We start from the raw sequence: 18,908 nt of genomic DNA on the forward strand, positions 1-18,908 counted from the left end.
GCTATTTATAGATTCCTAAATACCTTGTCAGATAAAACGACCCAGTTAAAAATGTGGTGATTAATTAGATTTGATTAAGTCAACAAAAAAAAATTTAAATCTTGCAAATTGGTGCATTGTTTGAATAGTTTATATGAAGCCTACGATAAAAGTGTGACAATCTATATTATACTAAAAGTTAAAAGTTTTTTTCCCTCAGTTCCGTTAGATGATAGAATCTAAACTATGTGTCGAACTGCAAAATACGTACTTACGTAGAGAAAAGTTTCCTTATTTCCCAAACTGTTTCAACACCAATGTATTTAAAGGCATTAATTAATTTATTGATATATACATTTGCAGAAACACCCCTTAATTATAAAAGTTCAGAACAAATACTTTATTTTCATAAAAAAATAAAAACAGTCACAGGTCTAATGATGTCTCTTGATTTATTTACTTATTTTCACATCAAACATGGCGGGTTTCCACGGAATACCATGTTGCCCATTCAAAAGTTTAACGCGTTATAAAGCTAAGTTTTCTGTCGGCTATAGCTCTAACGAAACGCCAGTTTGCTATTTTTTTAGGTTCCAACACTATTATCAATTTTGGGGTCATCCATGTATGACGTCCACAACACATGGGTGTGTGTGTGGGGGGGGGGGGGTCCGAAAAAAATTGACTTTTATGGACGCGTGTGAACTGGTGGGGGGGGGAGGGGGTGGGGGGTGTTCGGGTCAACGTGGACATCCGAAATGTGTACATATATGTACATATCTTGTACATGGCTGTCATGTGGAAATGTTACATTACCACAAGTGACAGATATGATAAGATTCAGGAGAACCGATTTAAAGAAAACTGCACAGTTGGGTTAGCCATTGTCTTATTAGGATAAATGGGCCTAAAGTTTCCTAAAGGTCAATTTGATTTCAGAGTTCCGAACTAAGGACTTTCTGGTTAACAAACACGGGTTCTACCGCTAGACCACACCTGATTAGATTGTGAAGGAAGATGATGATAAATACGAAAGCGCCCTTTAGATTGTGATGGAAGCAATGGCGCTTTCGTATTCATCTTCATCTTCATCATCATCGTCATTATCATCATCTTCCTCCGTCCGTGCCCAATACACATGGGGCACTATGATGATAGCTTGGTGCTCATATAGAATCTATATATATATCCGAGGGTCCGAACACGAGACATTCATGTTAGCAGTCGTGACCTTTACCATCCGACCACGCCGTCCTATTCGTTTGTAAACCATTATCTTAAACTTCGTTCCCCAGCTGTGAATGTTGAATTCTCTCAAGACATTCATGCGGTCTTGACTTCTTCAAGGAGACCATGTCGTCTCCCTTGGCGATGCTGACATGTAACACAAAGCAAGAACCGTTTCTAAAGGGAAATAACCACCAACGGTTTTTTCTTCTTTTTTTTTTAAATACAATATTAGATTTTTTTTATGTTAATAAGCTACTATACAAATTAATTCGTTTTAAGAGTATCATGAGAATAAAATGTCGTATAAACAATATAGAATGAAAATAATAAAAAGAAGATTTAAATAATTATTCCTAATTAGAAGATTTCTCGCTCAGTTGAATAATAAATGCTTTCATTCTAAGAGTTACACGCTGTGTTTCTTCCAGACTTTTTTCTCCAGGGGGATGGGGGGCGGGGGGGGGGGGGGGGGGGGCACTTGATATTTTTGGGGAGACGGTCTATATTTTCTGGGGGGGGGGCGGACTCGGGTTAAAGAATATGTCCATCACTTCGGGGGGGGGGGGGGGAAGGGACAGAGCCGCCCCCCCCCCCCCCCCCGAAAGAAATAACATTTACATTGAAAACATATACTGGAATAAACACTGGAGTGGTTTATGTGGCGCAGTCATGGCCGGCGCTACCTATAAGGCGAACTAGGCAGTCGCCTAGGGCGCCATCCCTAGGGGGGATTATCAAAAAGTACCTAATAATTAATAACTTTTATAAAGGAGTAGCGATCTTTTTCGGCACACAGGACGAACTATCAATTTTGCAACACCATCCCAATATTAGGTCTATATATAGGCCCATATTTATTCGCGATGGTGAAAATGCAACCCCACATCCCTAATTTGGAAAGGTCGGGGCGTTTTTTACCAGTCACTTTGCCGTTTTAATTTGGTGTCACATAATTGATGTAGAAAACGATTAAATAAGTTCTTCATTTAAATTGCGAGCACTTCAAACGGTTATCTAATTTTAATAGGGCTTGTAAGTCTCGTTTTCTCTGACTTTGAATTAGAAATCTGTCCTGGTGTATAGAGTTTTGTAATGACGGGGTGTTCAAAGTATTGTACTTGTTTGGTAAGTTTTGATGAATCGTTTGGATTTGGGAGTAACGGCGGAAGGCTGTTGATCGAACTGTTAAAGTGTCATAATTTTGTATTTGGCTGTTTTGTAGTTGAAGGTCTATACAGGTGATGAAGTTCTGGAGTTCGGAGTATCGATTCTTGTGATATTAAGGTATCGAATTATATTGACTGTTAAAGTGTAGTAGTAGGTCCAGTGAAATCGTTGTTGATTGGGAGTACCGTTTGTAGAGCTTGGTGAAGTTAAACGAGTTGGTGTCGTAGTTCTGGAGGATCGAGTTTAGTCAGTGCCGGAACTAGAGAAATTGGGCCACCCCGCAAAAAAATTTTGGGCCCCATAATATATATATATATTTTCCCCCAGAAAATGTAGACCGTCTCCCCGAAAATATCAAGTGCCCCCCCCCCACCCGCATTGCGGGGTCTGGCGGCACTGTAGTTCCGCCCCTGAGTCTAGTTATGTTTATGTATCAACGTTTGATATGTGTTGTAAATGTAGTAGAGTATATCGAGTAGTCGAGTTTATCGTAAGTTAGATGATTTCAATTCAGTACGGAATACACTACAAAGAAAGGTAGGCGTTCTCTAGTTGAAAAATCTTTAGTTTTTTAGCAAGCTGTATTACCACTCTTAGGGTATTAATATATCATATTAAATAGGATGGAATTTATAATTATATCTAACCATAAACTTTTTGTTTTTTCAGATTATATTCTTTTTATATTTAATCAATAATTCCAGCAATGTCTAAAACAGTTACCCGTGTTGGATTTTTTGAAAGCATCCCTTCATTTAATTTTAGGGCAATTTTAGGGGATCCAAAATTTTATAACGACTACCTCAAGAAACACAAACAATTGCAAATGAATGTCATCGATATTGAATAGAAGTATGTTATAATAAAGCTATCGTTTTTAGACTTTCAAACAAAACCTACAGTTAAGTATTCAATAAGTAAAATATATTGTTTTTACAAGGTTACATAGGTAATATAAAAAAAATTATTATAACTATTACGTAATGAAATTTAGAATGTTTTATTGTGTTTTTTAAACATGTCTTAGTTACACTTGGTTATTTTAGCCATTCTTGTGAAAATTATTTCCCTTGAATAAAATTTTGGTATTTGCATTTTTAAATGGGAGATAATTCGTTGCTTAACTTTACATTCATTTCAAATTCCTGCACCTTAGGTTGACCGCTTACATATAAATGACCGCTTACATATAAATACAACTTTAAGTTATTATTTGCTATTGTAAAAATTATATAGAGCTTAAGTTCTAAACAAAATAGTTTGGTAGGTTTTTTTAGCATTATCTAGTTGAAAAACAAATACATCAGTAGCCGTTACAGATTGCAATACTTAATGTTAGTAAACATACAGTCTTAGTCATAAATTAAACATCTAATAAGTTGTCTTTTCATATTTTTCACCTTCTCCTAAAGGATTCATATATAACAATTTTAGGCTGGAATCTATATTATTTTTAACCTTTTATTTTTCAAAAACCGAAAAATCGTTGAATAATCACACGATATGGACATTTTACAATTATAACTAAAGACAGTCCAGCTTAAAACAGGTCAATTCCGTTTTGGAACTCACCTTGAGAGGACTGCAGAGAGCCCAACACTACAAGAACTTTTTTGGATTCAGTGGTTTTTTCCCAGACTTTTTTCTCCCGGGAGGGGGGAAGGAGGGGCAGGTAGGGGGGGGGGGCTATGATGTAAAGTACAAAGTAGACTCGTGCACTTAGCAACAATTTCAATAAAATGTGATTATGCTTGCAAACTGGAATTGAAGGAATGAGTACAAACTTTTGAGACGAAGGAGGCAAGTAAAATTTGATTTTGGTGTCTACTTATAACGTGTATGCAATTAATAATAAATTAATATGTCACTTTTAATTAAATGTTTTCTTATACATATGTTTTAGTAATTAATTTGTGTGAAAGGGGGCGTTTTAATAAGTATTTATAAACCCATGCCTAAGAAAGATCCTTCGAATACGCTGGTTTAACACTATCAGAAACAGTGTTTCTTCCAGACTTTTTTCTCCGGGGGGGGGGGGGCACTTGAAATTTTCGGGGGGTGGGGGCGGTAGACTTTCTTCGGGGGGGGGGGGGGGCGGACACTGTTAAAAGTATATATTTTCTATATAAATTATATAAATTTCATTTCGTTCGGTACATTTTTTTCGGGGGGGGGGGGGGGGGGGGGGCTCTGAAGCTGGAAGAAACTCTGATCAGAAATGAGTTACTATGGCAACAGACAAACATCTGCCAGCTGGAGAGGAGATCCTCCAGAGAAAATGAGATGGACAGTTTCTTCCAGGTATATCTACTGGCTGAGCCACCCCCTCCCAGGAGAAAGTCTACCACCCCCATCCCAACTATATACTTTTACCAGTGTCCGCCCTTCCCACGGAGAAAAAAGTCTGGAAGAAACACTGGAGATGGATTGGTCACACACACACACACACACAGAGAAAGTCTGTATCCAGCATAACAAGATGGATTGGTCACACACACACACACAGAAAGTCTGTATCCAGCATAACAAGATGGATTGGTCACACACACACACACACACAGAAAGTCTGTATCCAGCATAACAAGATGGATTGGTCACACACACACAGAAAGTCTGTATCCAGCATAACAAGATGGATTGGTCACACACACACACACACACACAGAAAGTCTGTATCCAGCATAACAAGATGGATTGGTCACACACACACACACACACAGAAAGTCTGTATCCAGCATAACAAGATGGATTGGTCACATACACACACACACACACACACACAGAAAGTCTGTATCCAGCATAACAAGATGGATTGGTCACACACACACACACACACAGAAAGTCTGTATCCAGCATAACAAGATGGATTGGTCACACACACACACACACAGAAAGTCTGTATCCAGCATAACAAGATGGATTGGTCACACACACACACACACACACAGAAAGTCTGTATCCAGCATAACAAGATGGATTGGTCACACACACACACACACAGAAAGTCTGTATCCAGCATAACAAGATGGATTGGTCACACACACACACACACACACACACACAGAAAGTCTGTATCCAGCATAACAAGATGGATTGGTCACACACACACACACACAGAAAGTCTGTATCCAGTATAACAAGATGGATTGGTCACATACACACACACACACACACACACAGAAAGTCTGTATCCAGCATAACAAGATGGATTGGTCACACACACACACACACACACAGAAAGTCTGTATCCAGCATAACAAGATGGATTGGTCACACACACACACACACACAGAAAGTCTGTATCCAGCATAACAAGATGGATTGGTCACACACACACAGAAAGTCTGTATCCAGCATAACAAGATGGATTGGTCACACACACACACACACACACACACAGAAAGTCTGTATCCAGCATAACAAGATGGATTGGTCACATACACACACACACACACACAGAAAGTCTGTATCCAGCATAACAAGATGGATTGGTCACACACACACACACACACAGAAAGTCTGTATCCAGCATAACAAGATGGATTGGTCACACACACACACACACACACACACACACACACAGAAAGTCTGTATCCAGCATAAAAAGATGGATTGGTCACACACACACACACACACAGAAAGTCTGTATCCAGCATAACAAGATGGATTGGTCACACACACACACACACACACAGAAAGTCTGTATCCAGCATAACAAGATGGATTGGTCACACACACACAGAAAGTCTGTATCCAGCATAACAAGATGGATTGGTCACACACACACACACACACAGAAAGTCTGTATCCAGCATAACAAGATGGATTGGTCACACACACACACACACTCAGAAAGTCTGTATCCAGCATAACAAGATGGATTGTTCACACACACACACACACAGAAAGTCTGTATCCAGCATAACAAGATGGATTGGTCACACACACACACACACAGAAAGTCTGTATCCAGCATAACAAGATGGATTGGTCACACACACACAGAAAGTCTGTATCCAGCATAACAAGATGGATTGGTCACACACACACACACACACACACACAGAAAGTCTGTATCCAGCATAACAAGATGGATTGGTCACACACACACACACACTCAGAAAGTCTGTATCCAGCATAACAAGATGGATTGGTCACACACACACACACACACAGAAAGTCTGTATCCAGCATAACAAGATGGATTGGTCACACACACACACACACACACAGAAAGTCTGTATCCAGCATAACAAGATGGATTGGTCACACACACACACACAGAAAGTCTGTATCCAGCATAACAAGATGGATTGGTCACACACACACACACACACAGAAAGTCTGTATCCAGCATAACAAGATGGATTGGTCACACACACACACACACTCAGAAAGTCTGTATCCAGCATAACAAGATGGATTGGTCACACACACACACACACACAGAAAGTCTGTATCCAGCATAACAAGATGGATTGGTCACACACACACACACACACAGAAAGTCTGTATCCAGCATAACAAGATGGATTGGTCACACACACACAGAAAGTCTGTATCCAGCATAACAAGATGGATTGGTCACACACACACACACACACACACACACACAGAAAGTCTGTATCCAGCATAACAAGATGGATTGGTCACACACACACACACACTCAGAAAGTCTGTATCCAGCATAACAAGATGGATTGGTCACACACACACACACACTCAGAAAGTCTGTATCCAGCATAACAAGATGGATTGGTCACACACACACACACACACACACAGAAAGTCTGTATCCAGCATAACAAGATGGATTGGTCACACACACACACACACACACACAGAAAGTCTGTATCCAGCATAACAAGATGGATTGGTCACACACACACACACAGAAAGTCTGTATCCAGCATAACAAGATGGATTGGTCACACACACACACAGAAAGTCTGTATCCAGCATAACAAGATGGATTGGTCACAAACACACACACACACACACATACACAGTCTGTATCCAGCATAACAAGTGAAGACTGGCGCTCACCTTGGAATCCATAGGGCAAAAGCAAAAGATGCCGACCAAGTCGTCACATGGAGGAAGACGAGTTTCTTCCAGGCGAAGCCCCCCCCCCCCCCCCCCCCCGAAGGAAGTCTACCGCCCACCTCCGCCCCCGTACGAGATGGAATTTATATAGTAAACATACATTTTTACTAGTGTCCGCCCCCCCCCCCCCCCCCCCCCCCATTCCCCGAAAATCTCAAGTGCCCCCGGGAGAATAAAGTCTGGAAGAAACACTGAGGAAGGCACCAAAAAGATTAGATCTAGTTGAAGTGACTCGTATATCAAGATACCTCGCAGGTGCCCCAAACCCGAAAACCTGGCTACGTCAATGCAACTCGACTATTTGGCTTATCAATCTATCTATCTATATACTACTAAAAGTCAAGTTTGTTTACATGTTTGAATATTTATTTTTTTGTTTTTTTGTTTGTTTGTTTGTTTGCCTGATCAAGTATCCTGATATGTTCGGCTCTATCTGGAGAGCTGTAAAATAGTATGTAGGTAGAGAATAATTTTTTAATGCAGACAGACTGTTAATCACAAATTTATTTAAAGACGTTAATTAATTTATTGATTTATTCATAGTTAAATTAACCGTATTTTTTAAAAAATGTTAATACTTCAAATAAACTTTGTGGGGATAGTGACGTCCCTTGATGTGTTTACATTTTTGGTACAATAAAAATGGCACACTCCATCATAGACTTTGTGGCCCATTCAAAAGTTTAACGCGTTACAAAGCTAATTTTCTGCCGGCTATAACTTAAACAATACGTCCGTTTGCTGTATTTATTACGTTCCAACACTTATATCAATTTTCAACTGCCTTTTTATTTAGTTTTACAATAAATTTCTCTAGATCTAAAGATCAGCTGTCGAAGAAAAGTTATTTATAGATCTAGATCTAGAATCTAGAATCTAGGTCAAATCAACGATTTATTAGTTATAAATACAATCCAAAAAATCGAGACTTAAGCAAACCAGTCGTAGATCTAGAATATAGATAATTCTATCTACATTTAGATAATTATGAGTTTCTATATACTAAAATATTTTAGACCTTTATTATTTTGTATAAATCTAATTCTTTGTTTCGACTATGCTAATTTTGAAATGCTGTATGCAGGGCCTATTTGCGTAGCTTAAGATTCATACGCGGCTTTGATTCCGGTAATTTTGCTAAATTGTAAACGTAAATTCTAAATATATTCTATCTAGATCTAGATTTAGATAATAATAATAATAATAATAATAACGAGTTTCTATATGCTAAACTATTTTAGACCTTTATTATTTTATATAAATCTTTGTTTGTATGGCTATGAAATATGCTAATTAGGAAATGCTCGCTCCATGGCCTCTATTTGCATAATTTAAGATTTATACGCGGCTTCTATACTGCTAATTTTGCAAAATTATAAACGTAAACTCTAGATATAGCTCAGTCGTAGATCTAGAATATAGATAATGCTATCTAGATCTAGATTTAGATAATAAGTTTCTATGGAATTGGCTAATTTAGGGGGTAGCATGGGTTCGAGACATGTCATTTCAATTATTTTTTTTTTAAATTTTGTTTCGCTATTCATCCCAGAGTAGCGTCCCTTAGTTAGCTGAAAGTAAACAGACCGCCGTTGTTGATGACGCAATCGCTGTACTATAATGAGTACAACACATATACCGATGATGTAATAGAACACTTTTAGACAGCTTAGAGTATAGAGTAAGAATGCAGAGACAGCGAAAAGTGATGACGTGCATACACATATATTAATTTGCAGACGTTAATGTTCAGTGTGCGAAGAGATGATAAATGTCAACAGTGTTTCTTATTTTAAATATAATGGTATCATTGGTTTGTTTCCCTATCTAAAGTCGACAGTGGTCTTTAATAGTAGATTTTCCACATCAACCGTATTTTTATTTAATGTTAGTAGTTTAAGTAAACTAACTCTGAATTTTTTAAAATGTGGACATAGGCAGCGCTGTTCAATCTTCATCTTTTGAGCAGACTTTTTAAGACTGCATTTATTATTTCATTTGAAAGTTATTTAACAAGCTTACTCTAATGCGAAATACAACATAAGTGTTGTGTCAATCTGCTGAACGGACGTCTTTATTAATTTTTAATATTATCAGTTGTTTGGAAAAAAAATGCCGGGAAGAAAAAGAAAGGGAAAATCAAATTGGAGTTCAGATGCGGTTAAACAGGCGAGGCGCAGGAGAGAAAATGAAACTGCTGAGCAAAAAGCAGCACGACTAAAAAAAGATAGGGAACGAAAACATAAACAGCGCGAAGATGAAACAGAGGAAGAAAGATTACACCGTCTAAAAGAGCAAGCAGAACGAACAAAAGATAATATCAACGACGAAACAGAAGAAGAAAGGTTGCAGCGTTTACAGAGAGTGTTAGAAAGAAGGAAATCAGAAATAGCCACAGAGACAGAAGAAGAAAGGTCGCAGCGATTACAGAGAGTGTTAGAAAGAAGGAAATCAGAAATAGCCACAGAGACAGAAGAAGAAAGGTCGCAGCGATTACAGAGAGTGTTAGAAAGAAGGAAATCAGAAATAGCCACAGAGACAGAAGAAGAAAGGTCGCAGCGATTACAGAGAGTGTTAGAAAGAAGGAAATCAGAAATAGCCACAGAGACAGAAGAAGAAAGGTCGCAGCGATTACAGAGAGTGTTAGAAAGAAGGAAATCAGAAATAGCCACAGAGACAGAAGAAGAAAGGTCGCAGCGATTACAGAGAGTGTTAGAAAGAAGGAAATCAGAAATAGCCACAGAGACAGAAGAAGAAAGGTCGCAGCGATTACAGAGAGTGTTAGAAAGAAGGAAATCAGAAATAGCCACAGAGACAGAAGAAGAAAGGTTGAACCGTTTGAAAGATATGGCGGTACGGACTAAAAATAAAACGATGAATGAAACCGGGGAAGAGAGATCTGAACGATTGAAAAATATGTCGATAAGAAACAAAAATAGAATTACCACTGAGACGGATACTAATAGATACAAACGTTTGAAAGATCAGACAGAACGTAATAAAAAGATGTTGCTTAGTGAAACAGAACAGCAACAATTGCAGATGACCACGCCCCGAACTACGATAGCCCGCACACACCGTCCTCTGTCTGCCGATGTTGGGCACATGGATAAGATTTGTGCCCACTGCCGTGCTTATCGCTTCCATGGAGAGACTGCTAACTTTTGTTGTATGAGCGGAAAAGTCAATATGGCCAATCTGCCTCCACTCCCACATGAGCTTCAACGTCTGTTCAGTAGTAACCAGCCTGACGCCAGGGAGTTTAGAAAAAACATAAGGCAGTATAACTGCCTGTTCCAGATGACTTCATTTGGTGGTAAGGAAGTATTTTCTCAAAAGCGCGGCTGGAACCCATCTGTCATCATCCAAGGACAAATCCATCATTATATAGGCTCCCTAATTCCAGAACCCCACAAACAAGCACAGTTTCTACAAATTTACTTTTTAGACCCACAGGACAGCGTTAAACTTAGAATGGATATATTAGAAAACGGGGGGATTCAACGTGATATTGTAGAGTTGTTAGAGGGCGTTTTTAGAACATACAATCCCTATGTTAGGTCCCTGACGCTAGCTAAAGAACAAATTAAAGATATCCCAGAGGCTAGGATTGTTATTGACCCCAACAGACGGCCATCCCAGGAACATGAGAGGAGGTTTAATGCGCAGGCCGCCAATGAGGTGGCGGTTATTTTAGAAAATAACAATTCCCCCGAAGTAACGTCAAGGCATGTGGTGTTAAAACAAAAAGGTGGAAAAGTTCAAATAATATCCGAGTCCCACCGATCATACGACTGCTTGCAGTATGTTATTTTTTTTCCATGGGGTGAAGATGGTTGGCACAGTCAATTACAGCTGACAAACCAAAAGAAGTTAACGGCTATGCGGTACTATTCTTTCCGCATACAAAATCACGAGCATGAATTTAACCACATACTCAGGGGAGGACGACTGTTCCAGCAATATTTGGTCGACATGGCTGCAAAGATGGAAGGCGAACGTCTGAACTTTATAAGAACTAACCAAGTTTCATTACGATCATCTACTTATAAAGGCCTTACAGATGCACTGAACGATAACGATGATCTACAAAATATCGGCAAGCGCGTCATTCTTTCGTCAACTTTTGTCGGCGGACCAAGGTACATGATGGAGAGATGCCAGGATGCCATGATGTACATACGCAAATATGGCAATGCATCATTCTTCATAACCATGACCTGTAATCCAGACTGGCCAGAAATACAGGAAAATTTATTTTTAAATCAAAAACCTTATGACAGACCTGATCTTATTGCTAGAGTTTTTGAATTAAAAAGAAAATTATTCCTCAAGTACTTGACAGGGCCTGACGGTTTGTTAGGCAGGTGCATTGCTTTTATAATAAGCACCGAATACCAAAAGCGAGGTCTGCCTCATCTGCACTGTTTACTTTGGCTCGATGAAGAAACCAAACCTCGACCAAATGTGTATGACCAGTACGTGCAGGCTGAGATACCTAACCCATTGGAAGATGCTGAGGGACACGCTTTAGTTCTAAGGCACATGATTCATGGTCCGAACTGTTGTGTCACATCTCCTTGTTGGAAAAATGGCGCGTGTTCTAAACGCTATCCTAAATCTTTCGCCGAACACACAATGTGTGGAGAGGATTCATATCCCGTATATAGGAGAAGATCGGTGGATATGGGTGGATTTTTCGGCTACAAAGAAGGGAGAGAGGGAACACCAATAACATCTGAGTGGGTCGTCCCTCACAATATGCAGCTCTTGAAAATATTTAACTGTCATTTGAATGTGGAAGTCTGCACTTCGGTTAAATCAATAAAATATGTCGTTAAATACACACTAAAAGGCAGTGACCAGGCAATGTTTGGTCTCAAGCAAAACGACGAAATTGCCCAGTATTTGGCAGGCCGCTACATTGGCCCATCTGAAGCTGTTTCGTCCATTTTAGGATTTCCGGTTCATGAAAGAGACCCCCCGGTAGTTAGGCTGCAAGTCCATCTTCCCGACGAACAACATGTTTATTTTCAAGACACTGCTGGGCTTACAAACACAGAGATGTGTAAAACAACTCTAACCCAGTTTATGAAATTAAACACAGATGACCACTTTGCCAGAACATTGTTTTATGCTGAAGTACCACGGTACTTTACCTGGGCCAATAAGCAATGGCAGCGAAGAAAGGTTGGAAAAGAAAACCCAAATCATCCAGGGAGGTTTGAGGCCAATGTTTTGGGACGGGTCTACACAGTTTCACCACGATGTGGTGAATTGTACTATCTACGGCTCCTTCTGCACCACGTAAAAGGACCGCAATCTTTCGATGATTTAAAAAAACACGATGAAAAAACCTTGGCCACATTCAAAACAGCGTGTATAGCAAGGGGCCTCTTACAGACTGATGATCACTGGCGTCAGACATTACTAGATGCAGAAAACACGAGACTGCCGAGGGCTATGCGAGATTTATTTGTAGTCCTGCTGACACATGAGGAAATTGTCAACCCTAAAGAGCTGTGGGAGCAGTTTAAAAACTCTATGTCACAGGACTACTTAAAGGCGGACATGTCTACTCGCACAAATGAGAACCCAAATCACCATGACCAGGCACTCTTATATATTCAAGAGAAGCTAGAAGCATACGGCAAAAGACTCGCTGACTACAGTTTGCCGACACCAACTTCTCTACGTTATCTTGGACACAATGAGGATATAACCAAAGAGACGAGCTACTGCAGGGAAAAATTGTCCATTTACGTCCGAGAAAAGGCACCCATGTTGAACTGTGAGCAGTTAGCAGTATACAATTATGTATTAGAGTGTCTTGAGGAAAATAAACCATCCATGATTTTTATTGATGCCCCTGGAGGAACAGGTAAAACTTTCCTCATAAATTTAATAATATCACTGGTAAGAGCCAAAGGAGATATCGCCCTTGCAGTGGCATCTTCAGGTATAGCAGCAACATTGATGCCTGGTGGCAGAACTGCCCATTCCCGTTTTAAAATCCCAATAATAGTAGATGACAATTCAGTATGCAACATAGAAACGAACTCGAATACCGCAGGTCTTCTCCGCCAAACAAAGCTGATTGTTTGGGATGAATGCTCCATGGCCAGACGAGAATGTTTTGAAGCTGTTGACAGAACACTGCGCGATGTCTGTCATAAGGACGTCGCTTTTGGAGGCATCATCACTATTTGCTGTGGAGATTTTCGACAGCTTCTGCCTGTAGTCAAGCGTGGAAACGAAGTAGACATACAAAATGCCTCCATTAAAAAATCTTACCTTTGGGAGTTATTTACAAAGTTTAATTTGAATTTAAACATGCGTCTTGAAGAAGGAGAAATTGACTACAGCAGGTTCTTATTGAACGTTGGGGAAGGTAAAGTACCTACAAATGAAAATGGGGAAATAGAATTACCGGAAGATATGGTCCTCAACAATATTTCTATCGAACAATGTATGAAAAACATATACCCTTCATTTGAAGAACCCAAGGTGGTATTTTCAAAAAGATGCATTTTGGTGCCATTGAATGAAAATTTAAGAACAATAAATTCAATGTGCATAAGAGAATTTCCCGGTCAGTTGAAAGAATATTTCTCTTTCAACTCTGTAATTGAAGGAACTGACTCTGCACATTTTCCCACTGAATTTTTAGATTCTGTTGAGTTGTCTGGTCTGCCACCGCATAGGTTGGAACTAAAAATAGGTTCCCCTATAGCACTGTTACGAAATCTTGATCCCCCAAGATTGTGCAATGGAACTAGACTAATAATTCAAGCGTTGCACAACAACCTTATAGTTGCTAAAATACTTATAGGACAATATCAAAACGAAACTGTTTTAATACCAAGAATAACAGTAAAATTAACTGAAGGCGACGATATTCCCCTACAAAGAACACAGTTTCCAGTCCAGTCATGTTTTGCCATGACAATACACAAGGCTCAAGGGCAGACCATGGAAAATGTCCTTATTTACTTAGAAAAACCTGTATTTCAGCATGGTCAGTTATATGTAGCACTTAGCCGAGGAAGAAGAAAGGAAAATGTTAAGGTGCTTTTAAAAGATAGCATATTTACAAGGAATGTAGTCATTAGAAGTATTTTGCAATAAATTCAATTTTGTTGTTTTTGATGTTCTGGTTTTACTGTAGAAGCTTTAAGCAGGAAATAGTTAGACCTATGTTGCCATGGTGTAGGTCTAAATAAATATTTGGATATCACATTCATCAATTAATACAGATATTTCCTTATGCAAATAAATATGATTTAACAGTTTCATCGTAAACAACTTTTTAAAGTTTTTTTAAAAAAAAAAAAGAAATTTCCAGTAGTTCAATATCTCTGATGATGTGTGAATAAAAACTAAAATCTAGAAGTTTATTATCTTTTTACATTGTTGGTCCAAAATCGTATTTATTTGATGATCCAATATGTAGCCTAATTGTGAATATTATAGCTTTTACTAGGCCAGCAAAATGTCATATTACACCTTTTTTTATTACTACTCTGATAATAATAGTTCTAATAATAACAAATCTGTATTTTTAATTAATTTATTTGAAACCATTTTAAATGGTATACTTTCATTTTTTAAAAATATTCTATCATTATAAAATAATTTTTTTATTGTCTATGTGTTGTTATTATATTTTGTTTTGTTTCTTTTTAAACACACACAAACAGCACTTTAATTAATAACCTATAATTATCTTTCAACGATTCAAATGAGTAACATAAAATTGTATTTTTCATTAGGACATAAAGTAAATAGCCCAAAACACTTAAGTATTATTTCAATCTGATAATCTGAGTGTGTAATATAGTTCACTTTGCTCTACTGTAAAGTGTACTTAAAATGTAATGTCGACGAAATAGTTCTTTTTAAACAAATTGCATACAGTGCAGGACCCTTAACTTTTCTTTATGATACCCGTTTTGACAAAAACAAAACCTGGTTCTTAAGTTACACACAAAAATATGTGGTGGTCAGGCTATTTGTGACGATGTGGGAGGGGGCGGGTGGAGACATAAAAGTCGTCAAAAAGTCCTATTTGAATAACCCCTTAACCCACAGTTATCCAAAGGATGACGGGTGGTCTAGTTAGATCTATATCATTCTGACACATAGGCTACCAGTAAATAAAACAAATGGGGGAAAATTGGCTTTCATTTTCATGCATGCAAAAATAATTTTGCTGCAAAAAAAATTGGTTTCTATCAACGGGAATAGTTATTCGTCTATGAAATTGTTAGTCGCTATGAAACGATGAATAACTAACTTAGATTGAGATTGATTCTATACATCTAGAATCTAGACCAAATCTAATTTAGTTTGGTAAAAGAGACTTGGCGTAGTTATTATGTATTCACCCACGTGGATCCACTAAATTATTTGCAATACTCTTGAAAAAAATCAGCCACATTGTCGGGAGCTAGATTCTATTACTAGTCTAGAAGAAAAAAAATCTGTAGATCTATATTTAGATCTAGAATCTAGATTCTATATCAGATTACATCCAGGATTTTTTTCTTTTTCTATAAATACTCAAAGAGTGAAGACAATACCCTAGGTCGAGATTGACTACTCTAGATTGTTTAGCATTAGATCTAGATCTAGTTTTAATATCTCTGGATTTCTATGTTACGCGTCACCCGTTATAAGGGCCTTATTAATTCAAGTCTGATCTTCAAGTGGGTTTTTTTAAATTAATAAATTATCATTTAATGACATTTTTTACTGACAATAATCATATGATAATGTGACACATTTTTTTACTCTTTAACTTTACTCAGTTTACTGACCTTAGCCCTTAATATTTATTAATATTAATTATGATAATAAATATTTAATATTATTTTACATGTAACATGCATATGGCATGGTAAAATGATGGTATACACCCCATGGATATGTGCTAGAGCTAGACTAGACTAGCAGCTAGCTAATCTAGTATTAATAAAAGAAGACACATGCAACGCTGTGGTATTTAAATTTTTAAAACTAGACTAGAATCTAAAACTAGACTAGAATCTAGATCTAGATCTGATTTGTATTTACTATTTTGGTTGTAGAAAATTGATTGTGTGGTTTCTGTATGAATTACTTTTCTACAGATTCGATCAATTTGGCTTATTTGGTGTAGGCCTTTTTAAAATTTAGGGCCAAATCAATAAAACTTTCATACAAGATGTTTATTTTCTAAGAAAATTTATTATATTATAATTAATTATAGGCCTATATTTGATTTTTGAAAAAGCCTCTTTTAACATATTCATATAATTTCCACAGAATGATGTTGCAATTAACAAAATCTTTAAATCTGACAGTGTCAAGACTGTACTCATCAAATGCACCAACCAAAAGGCAGCAATGGGGGTCGCCTTTCTCTGTAAGTACAATGTAACTCTCACATATCTCAAAATTATCTTTAAAGAAATCTTAGAATCAACTAATTACCTATAACCCAATACATTTTAATTGACATCTTACCTCAAGATATTAACTAACATTTCCAGTAACTACTTAAGTTATGCAGTTTTAAAATATTTGGACAGCCAGAAGCTGATTATGTTGTATTTGAGAAAAGAATTCCCAAGCCATACAACCACTATGAATAGCAAAATATGAAAAACACTAATAAAAGGCATTGATAATTATAGTACAATGATCTCCATATTCTACCCCATTAATTAGATTAAAATAAAGTTCAAATCCTAAGGTAATATTCTTTATTCTCTACTTCATAAATAGGCCCATCTCTAGACACTTATTTGGTTTTAAAAATCTAAACATAAACTTCATGTCATGTTAAAGAATTTACATTTACAGTATTGTTGCATTTCAGTTTTTTTTTTTCATTTTAAAAAATACTTTGAATTATTCTTTTCATATTTGCTTTTCTTATTTTCACAGAATTTGCCATTGCCTTGTAGAAGAACAACTTTTACAGCAATGTTAATTTTATTTTGTAGCAGCAGTTTTATATTACCTATTGTGCTGTCGCGCAAGCAGCTGATCAGCAGCTTCATGGAGTTCAAAATCAAAGTGTCGCCATCATGTGTGATCTGTATAAAGCCATTTGTTGATGAGCCTTTTTGAAATGTTATTTGCTTGCATACCAATAAGCCTTTTAAAATTCTGTTGGCATAAAGACTGTTTCTTTTGAATGCGGACACAATTACTTAAATTGATTTGCAGTTTGAAGTGATTTGCTTTAATTTTGATAGAAAACTATACAACTGATGTTGACAATTATTTTTATTTTATGTAAATGTCAGATTAATCAATTTTAATGATTTGTATACTGTTTTATGTAAACATTTCATTTATTAAAAATGTGATCAATAATTTTACTGGTAAACTCTTCAATTTAAAAAAAAAAATACATTTTACATATGCATGTACAATGAATGAGTGATGACAAATATATTCCTAACAGCATAAAACTAAGAAAATTTTGTTAACATTTTACTTTCATTTTATTAATTGGTCATAAAATTGAATGTGAAATTTCTTCCAGGTGTGGTTTAAATTTGTTTCCATACTTGTACTATTATTTCTTAATAAGTAATAATCGATCTGTAATACATATTTCATGGTTTGACATATTTCATTAAATGTGCTTTCTTTTTGATATTTAGGCTTCCTATATCATGTTGCATGAAGATTTTTACTGCAACCAGTTTCATAGTTGTGGGGCAGAAGTTAAGCATTGTATTGGGCACATGGTATTCTCATATTTAGTAACACTTAAGAGAATAATTTATTTCCAAAAGGACCTCACAGTTTAAATATCAAAGGAAGTTACTATGTGGTTGTATTCTTTAAATGTCACTTGTTTGGTACTATTAATAGTCCATAGTTGTGTTTCGGAGGTCAGTTTACACCTTTCAAGATTAGAGCTCATGCCTCCCCACTTCTAAAGTTTACAGAATACAAGTGGTCAGATTTCATTTTTATGGAACTAGCTGGCCAAAGTGCTTACACTTCTGATCTGAGCACAGTAGGCGAGGCGAATTGATGCTGTGAGGAATGGTGGGGTTCGAATCGAATCTCATCTGGCTGTAGACTGCTGTCTTTACTGGGACCTCATAATATACTAATGTCTACCTCCGGCAATATAATAACATTCTATGTATACATTGCTGAATAACAATGTGAGCTTAAAAAGTAGTATTAGTATGGTAAAGGTTCTCAATGTCTTCTGGTAGGACTTTTTTTTTTAAACAAAAGTTCTAGTGCAAGGCAATGAAACTACTGCCAGCAATAACAGATAAGATTGTTTATGTTAGTACTGGTATACTTGAAATAAATAGGAATAATGAATACTTTCCATAAGATGTTTACTGTATTTAATGTGATAGTGTTGCATGGGAAAGCTCATAACTGCCAATCCAAAATTCTTCTGA

General features: G+C 37.1%; 2 protein-coding genes across 2 annotated transcripts; both read left to right on the plus strand.

Annotated features, from left to right (window-relative positions):
- Positions 1-9,594: 9,594 nt before the first annotated feature.
- On the plus strand, positions 9,595-14,610 carry LOC131950184 (uncharacterized). Its single transcript, XM_059312239.1, has one exon. It carries the CDS (start codon positions 9,595-9,597, stop codon positions 14,608-14,610), a length of 5,016 nt encoding a protein of 1,671 aa, XP_059168222.1.
- A 1,386-nt stretch (positions 14,611-15,996) lies between these two features.
- LOC131950189 (uncharacterized) lies at positions 15,997-18,024 on the plus strand. The gene is made up of 3 exons (XM_059312247.1): positions 15,997-16,190; positions 16,789-16,888; positions 17,413-18,024. Exons 1-3 carry the CDS (start codon positions 16,138-16,140, stop codon positions 17,596-17,598), a joined length of 339 nt encoding a protein of 112 aa, XP_059168230.1. The 5' UTR covers positions 15,997-16,137; the 3' UTR covers positions 17,599-18,024.
- The last annotated feature ends 884 nt before the right edge of the window (positions 18,025-18,908 follow it).

This window comes from Physella acuta, unplaced genomic scaffold (genome assembly GCF_028476545.2).
Source record: "Physella acuta isolate Inbredline_101_S28 unplaced genomic scaffold, ASM2847654v3 ptg000743l, whole genome shotgun sequence".
Taxonomy (NCBI): domain Eukaryota; kingdom Metazoa; phylum Mollusca; class Gastropoda; family Physidae; genus Physella; species Physella acuta.

Coding starts and splice junctions, on each gene's coding strand:
- LOC131950184 (XM_059312239.1), top strand. CDS start 9,595: ATGCCGGGAAGAAAAAGAAAGGGAAAATCAAATTGGAGTTCAGATGCG.
- LOC131950189 (XM_059312247.1), top strand. CDS start 16,138: ATGTTACGCGTCACCCGTTATAAGGGCCTTATTAATTCAAGTCTGATC. Junction 16,191..16,788: donor AATTCAAGTCTGATCTTCAA/GTGGGTTTTTTT, acceptor TAATTTCCACAG/AATGATGTTGCAATTAACAA. Junction 16,889..17,412: donor AATGGGGGTCGCCTTTCTCT/GTAAGTACAATG, acceptor TTATTTTCACAG/AATTTGCCATTGCCTTGTAG.